Below are 11,121 nucleotides of genomic sequence, written 5' to 3' on the forward strand. Positions count from 1 at the left end.
ACTTTAAATCGAGATATCGTAAAATAAGTTAAACAATGTAGCCGACATTTTTATATAGTTAGAGGTATGTAAGAGAACTTTAAAATATTAGCTCTTATTAGTATATAAACACGTTTCACTCAACTAAGCATAACTTAATAATCAAAATATCAATTGTCATTTTGAAGATCGATGGTTTAGTCCCTATTCCCACCATTACTAGCTAAAAACAATCGATATAAATAACGTTTATTTTGTTGAAAATTGTTGGGAGGGAGTTCCACGATAACTAATTAAGAGCATGATCATGCATTTATAAGTAAAGAATACGAGACATTTCGGGGAAACAAAAAACAAAGCCACGAGAGCTTATACTCAAAGTGAACAATATCATACCAATGTGTAGAGTCGTGGTTACTAACATAGATACGAATCCCGACTTCTTAATCGGCTCACAAATTTTGAATACCGATCAAATAATAGGAATGCAATATTACCCACTTAGAGTGTGAGATTCCACATCGGTTAGGGAAGAGAATGAAACATTCTTTATAAGTATGTGAAAACTTCTCCCTAGTAGATGTGTTTTAAAAACCTTGAGAAAAAACCAAAAGAAGAAAGTCTAAAGAGGATAATATCAGCTAGCGGTGAGTTTGAATTGTTACATAGAGCTCGTTGTACAATGTAGCTGCTTATCAAGAGAGTTCTAGTTATGCTTAGTAGGGAGCACGTCATACACTATTTAGAGCTTGAAACGACGTCGAAATAGGAATACGATTAACCCTCGAGAAGAGACTAACCTATGAGAAAGAGAATGAGAGAACCAAGGAGTAAAGTATGGTTGGAGTGGGCGTGCTAGTAAAGCTGGTTAAAGAACACAAACCCTACGTCTAATTCAGCTGAGAGACAGAGATGATAAACTGTATTTTGATTAGTCATTTCACCTGCAGAGATGGAATAAAAATTACAATAAAAATTTACAGTGTGTTCTTGTACTTCCATCACCTTGGCCGCACAAACCAAACAGTGTTTGGTCGTACTATAATGTTTTTGAACTTGTCAATATTTCACATGCTTTTATAGTCATGTGTTTCCCTTATAGTACTAAATAAATAGTGTTTTTTCTTTTCTTTTTCAATAATAATAATGATAATAATAATAATAATAATATTTATTCTTTTATTACTTTCTCTTTACCTCCATGGCTACATCATGATAACATTAAAAAATATTTTAAAGTGAGGATTTTTGTGGTCCAAATAAATAAATAAATAAATAAATAAATACCCAATTATTTATATTTGTCCCATCATAAACATAAACCCTTGGGACACTAGCCTTGTACTAGCATCTCTTGCTCATTTTCATAGTTTATAAATTATATGATGCAAAAGCTTATGTTATACAAAAATGTATGATATTAAAACTATATAATATTTCCTTCTCTCTCTTTGTTAGGTGTTATTAATGAAATTAGACTAAAGTTTTTATTTGAATTTTGTAAAGTAGAGATTAGGGTTCTTTTTAATGTTTTTTTTTCTCTCTCCCTTATCTTTATAAACCCCTTTTCCTCATCTTCCTGGGATTCATGATCAGTTTCTTCATCTTCATATCATTATATTCTTTAAAGGGTCTCTTTTTTCTCTCTGATTTTAGGGTTTTTTTTGTTGTTGTTGGCGTTGGTCGGGTTTGATGTTTTGTGAGGGTTAAGAGAGCTTTCTTCAGTCCACTCATGGGTGGCAGTAGGGTTTAATTAGCTGCCGACTCATTCATTCTAATACTGAGTCAAAAACCCGGCTCTCTGATTCAGTAAACGAATGAATGATGCGGGAGACAAATTGAATCTTAAGCTTCCTGTACTTGGACTGAAGGGAGCTCCCTTTCCTTTTACCCTTTGGATTTTATCCGTTTATTTTTTTTTTTTTATCTAAATCTTTGTTTTATAGGTCAAACGATTGAAGACCCAATTTCATAATTACGATATTATGTTGAAAAGATGTTAAAAATCTTGTCTTTTTTATGTTTTTCACCAGCATTGATGGTGTGGTTGGAGTCAGATTTGAGCAGGAATTACCCATTTGAAGAAAGTTTTTGAGGTAAGATAAGTTGAGGTTAATGGGTGGATTAGGGTTCTTGAAAATTGAAGGAATATTTTTTACAGAGCAGTAAAAAGAAAGGGTTTTTACTGGACAGACACGAGCTTCGACGACATAGCTTCTTGGGTATTGGTCATATTGCTGCAACAAGTTCCCAGACATTTTATGTTACCACCACCCTCTTCCCATTCTTGGGTATTGGTCTTAATGTTTTGTTTTTGTTTTTGTTTTGTTCTTCTCTTTGTCTGGTTAGTTTCTTTTTTGTGTTGTTTAAGGTGGATTTAAGGATATAAATTCCATCTTTAATTATGTAAAAGTTCATTTTTTTGGACTTTAAATGCATTTAATAGATAAAAACAAAGAAAACCCTCCTCTAAATTACCTCATTTTTCTTGTTTTTACGTTTATGCTTTCTTAATAGGTTCAAGAACCGCCATAGGGTTTGAAGAGGCTCTCTATGTAGAAACCTTAGATAAGTTGTGGAGAAAATATTTGTCAGCGGTGGGCTTGAAACTGTTACAAATTGTATCAAAGTCAGATATACAGTTGTGCCAACGAAGACATTGGTCCTTAAGCGAGTGGACTATGAGATTCTACATGGAGATTGGAGAGAGAAATGAAACATTTTTTGCAATGGCGTGGAAACTCTCTCCAGTGGAACTGTTTTAAACTTTGAGGGAATACCGAGCAAGGAAGCACCATCAGAACAATATTTGGTAGTGGTCTGTAAATTTTCTTTCTTTATTTTATTTTATTTTTGCTTATTTAAACAAAATTTGAAAATTGGCTTATGTTTGAAAAGTTTTAAAAAAAGAAACAAAACAAATTAAAAGTTGTTGGATTTAAGAATATCTATGTTTGGTTTTTGAGTAACATTGAGTTGGAAAGTTTAGATTTGAAATTATGGCTTCTAAAATGGGTTTTAGCTGGAAATTATGTTTTTTTAAGCCAATTTTAAGGTTTGAAATCAATACATTTATGTTCTTGACAAAAAAAAAAAAAAAAACAATTTTTATTTTATTTTGTGAAAAAAAAAACCCATTTTTCAATCTTATGATGATTTTTTTTTTTTTTTTTCAAATTGGTAATCATTTTGCTTCTTAAAGAAAATAATTAAAATTGGATTTCTTTCTTTTTTTTCGCGATCTCTATTTTTTTAAATTAATTAAAAGTTTGAATTTAATAAAAAAAAAGAATTTGACGTCAAGCTCGTAACCAACCTTAGAAGGAAAGACGATATTGAAGGGTTCATACTTAATCTCGATGTGATTTCGTTCTATAAATGTAATCGTTCATGTAATTTAGTGTGATGATGTAATTTTACGAAATTAATAATGTTAATATTGTCGTATTGGAGCTTACCAAATTTGGTTGGATGTCCTATTGTAAACCTGTCTATTTGACCATGGTTAGTTAACTATGGTTGAAGGTTTAGTTTAATTTGCTAATCACTCCTCCTTTTATAATATAGTTTTTTAAACAAAAATAATAATAATATAAGGTTCAATAATATAATTTATAATAAAAATTAACTTTTAATATTACAACATAGTCTTCCCAATTTTTTTTTTAATAATTAATAATATTTATAAGAAATTTCAGACATTTCTTCTTACCAAAAATAAAGTATAAAAAAATTAAATAAAATGATGGATAATTTATAGAAAATCATGAAAATGTAACGGGTGAAAATGGAGAATACAATTCCGCTCCTGCCCCGTTCTCTATTTAATCGGGATTCCCTACTCCATTTGAAGCAGGTTCGAGTAAATGATCTTTAATTTTAATTAATTTATTGACTAAAATGTCTTAACCGAAGAAGAATATGCTATCAAAATTAAAATGCCATTATTTAATTTTAATTTATTTATTCAAATATCATATTGAAAAAAAAAACAGTAATTAAAATAAAATAGTAAATATCTAAAATTCGAGTTATCTAATTTGTTCGTAAATTTTTTAAAAAATAAAAATTAGAAATTAATTAAAATTATTTAGTTTATTTAAAAAAAGTAGACTGGATCACGAACAGTTGGATATCTCTAGATGTGATATTGTTCACTTTGATCTTAAAACCCTCGTACCAATGAAGATGATTTCATAAAAAATGTCTCATACAAATGAAAATAATTGTTCTTACTCATATATATATATATATATATACTATGAATTCGGGTGTTAAAAAAAAAAAAAGTAGGATCCAACACGAGCAATGGTTTCAAAGTCTCCACAAGCAAATCACTTGAAAAGTTTTAACCGTTGACGACTCGCCTTTGACCTTGCTTCGAGAAGCTTGGCGTGCAGCGTGTTCTCCTTAAGTCTGGGAGGCAGTTTCGACGACAACGACTGTGTCGTGTTGATCTCTGGAGCTGCCATTGTCCATTGTCTCACTGGACTTGCTTGATTCCTCCAACCTGAGTTGCTGCAGGAGGCCTCACCATAACCATCTTCAGGATGCACATTCGAGCCGTGGATCGAGTGGTGATTGTTTCGTTTCTCGTTGCTTCCACCATCGACGTCTTGGCAGCTCGGTAACGCTTCGCCTTTTACTTGTTCCTTCTTGTTTCCAATAGACCTTGCCCATGACACCTGTTCTTCAAACCTTACTTGCAAGCTGGACGGAGTTCGGCTTTTCGACCTCTCATCAGACCCCAGTTTTCTTTGGATGTCGGTTTCGACAACATGATCTTCTACATTCTCGTTTTCGTGAGTCATCGTATTGCTTTTATTTGGCTTGTTTAACTCGAAACAATGTGAATCAGTATCTTGAGAATCGTCGTCGTCCTCGTCCCCAGCTTGAGGCGCACTGGCAGCCTCATTCAAGGGGACTGACTCAAGCGAGCTCCGACGGTCTCTTAACAATTGGTCATTCTTGTCATTCTTGCTATCATTGACATCATTTCGTTTCGCTTCAAGAAAGCTTTCTATTTCGAGTTGTAATTTCTCCACGACAGACATCCCGACATCGGTATCGTTGTGTTCTTGTTGCATCTGCATCCTTTCATCGAGCCAAGCTTCCGAGATTTCGAGAACTAAACCATCACGGTCAGCTCTTCCCGAACATATCCGATCAGATTTCGGTTTTAAGCCATGCACCAGATTCTCATAATGTTTTATACCCTTGGCAAATTCATCACAGAGATCCTCTAATAGCATCCTAGACTTTCTTTCTCTTTCTATCCCGTTTAGAGCATTCACAAGAGAAGATTTCGTCTCGGAGAGATCTCGAGCGAACTTCCTATGTAGGCTCTCGGATCGTTTCCTTAACTTCCTCTCATTTTCAAGTTCGTCTCTCACAGATTGAATTGCAGCCTTGATACAATCTTCTTCCTTGTTTTTTCTAGCTAGTTTGTCTTCTGTGATTTCCTTAATTAATTCATCCATCTCGTGCCGATCAGCTTGTCGTTGTCGAACCAGCTCTTTCATCTTGACACGACCATGGTCAAGCTCGGTTTTTAACGCTTTTATCAAAGCTATATTCGACGCATGTTGCTCTTCTAAACTCCAGATTCGGTTTAGTACTTTTAACAGTTCCGTGGACGTTTTAAGACTATAATGTGATTCGCCCATTCTTCCCTTGAAGTCCAAAGAGCTAGTAGGAGTGATAGCAGGGTTATAAGGTGCCACCTGCACGAAAAGAAGTTACAATGGGGAACCGAATGTAACAGGCCAAGCCCACCGCTAGCAGATATTGTCCACTTTAGCCCGTTACGTATCGTCATTAGCCTCACGATTTTAAAACACGTCTACCAGGGAGAGGTTTCCACACCTTTATAAGGAATGTTTCGTTCCCCTCTCCAACCGATATGGGATCTCACAATCCACCCCCCAGCGTCCTCGCAGGCACACCACCCCGTGTCTAACTCTAATACCATTTGTAACAGCCCAAACCCACTACTAACAGAAATTGTCCGCTTTGACCTGTTACGTATCATCGTCAGCCTCACAGTTTGAAAACGCATCTAATAGGGAGAGGTTTCCACACCTTTATAAGGAATGTTTCGTTCCTTTTTCCAACCGATGTGGAATCTCATGATCCACCCCCTTCGAGACTCAGCGTCCTTGCTGGCACTCGTTCCCATCTCCAATCGATGTGGGATCTCACAATCCACTCCCCTTCAGGGCCAGCATCCTTGCTAGCCCATCGTTTGGTGTCTGACTCTGATATCATTTGTAACAACCCAAGCCCACTATTAGCAGATATTGTCCTCTTCAGACTTTCCCTTCCGGACTTCCCCTCAAGGGATCTCATGATCCACCCCTCTCCAGGGCCAGCGATGTGGGATCTCATGATCTGCCCCCCCTTCAAGGCTCAGCGTCCTTGCTGGCACTCGTTTCCTTCTCCAATCGATGTGGGATCTCACAATCCACCCCCCTTCAGGGCCAACATCCTTGCTAGCACACCATCTGGTGTCTGGCTCTGATACCATTTGTAACAACCCAAGCCCACTGCCACCAGATATTGTCCTCTTCAGGCTTTCCCTTTCGGGCTTCCCCTCAAGGCTTTAAAACGCATCTACTAGGGAGAGGTTTCCACACCCTTATGAAGAATGCTTCGTCCCCCTCTCCAACTGATGTGGGATCTCACATTAGAGGTCAGATTGGAGAACCGAAAGAGGGTAGCTCAACGACGAGCCTGGTTCTTGAATGATGGTGGGTTGTTAGATCATCTGCATAAACGCGGTGCAATTCAAAGAGAACCGACCGTATCCATTACGATCAAAGCTAATATTAGCTCATTTCCATGGTTTTCACTCTATGCTACCCGTTTGAATAGAACAGTTGAACACGGATTCTTTAGACGAAAGATCAAAATCGAACCGGAACAAATACTGATTAAAGGAGGAAAAGAGAAGAAATTGTACCTCCATGGAGCTTCCATAGCTTGGAGATACAGGCTGAAGAGCTTGATTATTCCTTTCAATTGATTGATGATGTTGCAATAATGATGCAGCAACATGCCTCCTTAAACTGCTTGCACTTGTTGGCTGCCATTGGAAGTTATGAACAATGAGAACACATAAGAAAAGAATAAATACAACATTTGATGAAGATCTTGAACAATAGTAAAAGAGGAAGCAGACATCGACGACGATGATTCAGATAAATCGGTGACTCGAACACCAAATGTGTAATAAAAACACGAGTTTACACTCTGCAACAAGCTAGTTTATGCAAAGAATAATTGAATCAACCATTTCACACAATTATTGTAATAGTCCAAGCTCACCGCTAATAGATATTATATGCTTTGGTCCGTTACGTATCGCTGTCAGCCTCACGGGTTTAAAATGCGTCCGCTAGGAAGAGGTTTCCACACCCTTATAAGGAATGATTTGTTCCCCTTTCCAACTGACGTGGGATCTCACAATCCACCCCCCTTGGGGGCCCAACGTCCTCGCTAGCACATCGCTTGGTGTCTGGCTATGATACCATTTGTAATAGTCCAAGGCTTGTTACGTATCGCCGTCAGCCTCACGGCTTTAAAACGCGTATGCTAGGAAGAGGTTTCCACACCCTTATAAGAAATGCTTCGTTCCACTCTCCAACCGATGTGGGATCTCACAATTCATCCCCCTTGGGTGCCCAACATCCTCATTGGCACACCGCCCGATGTCTTACTCTGATACCATTTGTAACAGCCCAAGGTCATCGCTAACTGAAATTATCCGCTTTGACCCGTTACGTATCGCCGTTAGCCTCACGATTTTAAAACGCATCTACTAGGAAGAGGTTTCCACACCCTTATAAGGAATGCTTCGTTCTTCTTTTCAACCGATATGGGATCTCACAATCCATCTCCCTTGAGGGCCTAACGTCCTTGCTAGCACACCGCCTGGTCTCTGGCTTTGATAACATATGGCTTTGATAACATATATAACAGTCCAAGCCCACCGCTAACAGAAATTGTCCACTTTGACCCATTACATATCGCCCTCAACCTCACGGTTCTAAAACACGTCTACTAGGAAGAGGTTTCCACACTCTTGTAAGGAATGTTTCGTTCCCCTCTCCAACCGATATGAGATCTCCCAATTATGTACGATAATCTTCATCTTTCATAAGGAAACGTTTGAATTCACACCCAAATTCCAAAAACAAAAACTATGTTATAAGAACTACTTCTTTTAGCTTTCAAGTTTTGGCTTGTATCTTGAAAAGAACCTCTAGAAATAGATATCAAAACAATGAAACTCATGAGTCAAGTAGTATTTCTAAGCTTAATTCAAATGATTTTCAATGTCTAAACCTCTAGAAATAGATATCAAAACAATGGAACCTATAGGTAGAATAGATATCAATACCAATTTATATTTAAACCAACAAAATTAAGCACAGACCAGCTAGAAACAAACAGCTTGCCACAAACCAGATCTTTTCACTCAAAAAAGAAAGGGACATGAAAGGAAATCCTGTTGTAGCCAAATCTCAAGAAGGAACAGAGAAGGAACACCATAAAAGGGACCAAACCAATCATTACACAGTTCAGAACATTATCCACACAACTAGAGATAATCAGCTCAGTTTTAGACCAAAAATTGAAAGAAAACAGAACATCCAACCAAAGATCAGACCTGTTCAGGAGAGCTGGGGCAAGGATCACCAAGAAAATTGGAAAGGTCAAGGGCTTTGTCCTTATTAGAGTGATGATGATGATGGAAGTAGCGGCGGCGGATGAGCCTTGAATCAGCACCACCACCGCCATTAGAAACGCCATTATTGGAAGCTCTGTGCATTTTAGGAAGTGGAAGGTATTGATGAAACTCCCAAAGGGCCGCCGCTAGCCGTCTGGCAGAGATAGAAGAAGTAGAAAAACAAGTATAATGGTGAAAAGGGTTGTCTGTTCGGCTAATGATGGTCTGTTGAGGAAGAGCCGGAGGAGCCCAAATCCTCCATGAAAGCAATGGAGTGCAAGGTCCACATTTCGTCCCTTTTTGCCCCAATTTTTCCTCCTTTTCTGCCCCCACTTAGCCCTTTTTCCATTTTGTTCAATAAATAAAACTCTCTCTCCTTCCCTTTTCTCTCTCATCCACCCCTTTTCTGACCCTATTTCTTTCTGGGGTTTAAGAATTCACGACAAAGCTTTGAGATTTCCAGGTGGGGTTCCCTTTTTTTGCTCCAATTTCTCTTCTTTTCTACCTGCCACCCTTCTACTCAACCTTGGGCTGTGATCCAATCCGAGTCATTTCCATGGTGCCCTATAAAGCCTGGCGCAAAAGGGTTTAGTATTACCTGTTCGGCATCTACCTGGGGCCACCCGTGATGATTTAACCCCCAAAGAAAACAAAAAAATGATTAAAACAAAAACCCTTAGTGCTCGTTTTCGACTCCCTCCCAACAATTCTCCCTTCGAACAAAGTACGTTATAGAGCCTCCCCTGAGTCCTATGGAACCCTCAAACAACCGAGGCTTATGGAACCTTCGAACAGTCTCCCCTTAATCAAGGTTCAACTCTCTCCCAACAATCCTCCTTTCGAACAAAATACACTACAGGGTCTCCTCTGAATCCTATGGAACCCTCGAACAACCTCCCCTTAATCAAGGTTCAACTCTTTCTCTAGAGTTCACTGTACAACCTCCCCTTAATCAAGGCTCAACTCTTTTTCTAGAGTTATCGAACAAACTACATTATTTATTTGACACTCAACTCCTTTTCTAGAGTCGACTATAGAGGCTTCCCTGAGGCCTATGGAACCCTCAAACAACCTCTTAGTAATCATAGCTCGACTCCTTCTTTGATATCATGTTAGGAATCACGAATCTCCACAGTAATATGAAATTGTCCACTTTAAGTATAAACTTTCATGGTTTTGCTCTGGGTTTTTTGAAAAAGCTTCATACGAATGAAGATGTATTTCTTAATTATAAACGCATAATCATTCTCTAAATTAGTCAACGTATGACTTCCTCCCAACAATCCTCAACATAATGAGTCCAAGTTACGGTAGTTCCAACATAAAGGAGAATAGGGGTAGGGCCAAATATATCCATGATCTCTCGTGTTTTAGTTTACCAAGATTACATTTTTAAACAAAATGGTCGATAAATCTTAGACTCAATCTTCATAAATAACAACAAAAGGAATAAAAAAGTTAGCTACTGAAGTGGAACTACTGCACACTGTCGTTAGCTTTCTCGATTTCTCACTCTGACAAGAACAATGCCATAAACACACAGGTTTTTGGATTTGATTAATACTTAAAAGACTAGAATTAAGATAAAGTTTTGATTTAATTAAGGAAATTAATGTTCATCTTTGATCAGGACCGTTGAATTTAATTTGCATTGAGATAGGTGAGTGGATCCATTATGTGTCATAAATGTCTTCAAACATTCTTGCAAATTAACTGCCAAACCACCCTTTTCTAGAACTGTCACAACAAACACAGATTAATGTTTTAAATTTTGTACCTAACTTCTCTTTTTTACCTTGCATAAAAGTAACTTTTGGTAGATAAAAATATTTACTTAAATTTAGTTTTATCCTAATTCACATGTGCTTTAAAAGTAAGAACAAGTTCAGATATTCATCATATTCACAACGGTTCAAGTTATACATCGAGTGGTATGCCAGTAAGGACATTGGGCTTCAAGGACGTAGATTGTGAGATCCCACATTAGTCGAAAAAAGAAACAAAGTATTCCTGATAAGGGTGTGGAAACCCCTCCCCAATAGACATGTTTTAAAAATCGTTAGGCCGAAAGGGAAAGTCCAAAGAGAACAGGGTGAATCATTCCTTACAAAGATGTGGAAATCTCTCCCTAGTAGATGTGTCTTAAAACCGTTAGGCTAATGACGATACGTAACGGACCAAAGCGAACATTATTTGTTAGTAGTGGGATTGGATTGTTACAATTTGTGAGTGATCTTCTTCTCGACTAGAGTTTTCATCCGTGTACGTATTTATATTGACGGGAGAATGAACAAACATAAGTGGGTAGATAATTGATAGTTACATTGGGATGGTTTGCCTTTATTGGCTCCACCTTCCCTGTATCGATAAGGTCTTAAATATCGTATTTAAACCCTGGGTGAGTCTTATGG

General features: G+C 37.5%; 1 protein-coding gene and 1 long non-coding RNA gene across 2 annotated transcripts; one reads left to right on the forward strand and one right to left on the reverse strand.

The window, feature by feature from the left end:
* Window positions 1-1,336: 1,336 nt before the first annotated feature.
* On the forward strand, window positions 1,337-3,310 carry LOC147789622 (uncharacterized). Its single transcript, XR_015411449.1, has 2 exons — window positions 1,337-2,270; window positions 2,497-3,310. It is a non-coding gene; the product is annotated as an uncharacterized LOC147789622 (long non-coding RNA).
* Window positions 3,311-4,156: 846 nt separating this feature from the next.
* Window positions 4,157-9,231, reverse strand: LOC111808243 (intracellular protein transporter USO1-like protein). Its single transcript, XM_023694108.2, has 3 exons — window positions 8,651-9,231; window positions 6,941-7,063; window positions 4,157-5,702 (listed from the first exon to the last, which is right to left on the reverse strand). The coding sequence occupies exons 1-3, from the start codon at window positions 8,810-8,812 to the stop codon at window positions 4,314-4,316; spliced, it is 1,674 nt and encodes a 557-aa protein (XP_023549876.2). The 5' UTR covers window positions 8,813-9,231; the 3' UTR covers window positions 4,157-4,313.
* Window positions 9,232-11,121: the final 1,890 nt, after the last annotated feature.

The sequence above is a fragment of the Cucurbita pepo genome, chromosome 13 (genome assembly GCF_057944985.1).
Source record: "Cucurbita pepo subsp. pepo isolate OVF chromosome 13, ASM5794498v1, whole genome shotgun sequence".
In the NCBI taxonomy this organism is placed as follows: domain Eukaryota; kingdom Viridiplantae; phylum Streptophyta; class Magnoliopsida; order Cucurbitales; family Cucurbitaceae; genus Cucurbita; species Cucurbita pepo.

What these genes read in the sequence shown, in the direction of transcription:
- LOC111808243 (XM_023694108.2), bottom strand. Translation starts at nt 8,812, where the DNA reads ATGCACAGAGCTTCCAATAATGGCGTTTCTAATGGCGGTGGTGGTGCT. An exon ending in GCCCCAGCTCTCCTGAACAG is followed by an intron (nt 7,064 to 8,650) that starts GTCTGATCTTTG and finishes TTCCAATGGCAG; the next exon opens with CCAACAAGTGCAAGCAGTTT. An exon ending in GCTATGGAAGCTCCATGGAG is followed by an intron (nt 5,703 to 6,940) that starts GTACAATTTCTT and finishes CTTTTCGTGCAG; the next exon opens with GTGGCACCTTATAACCCTGC.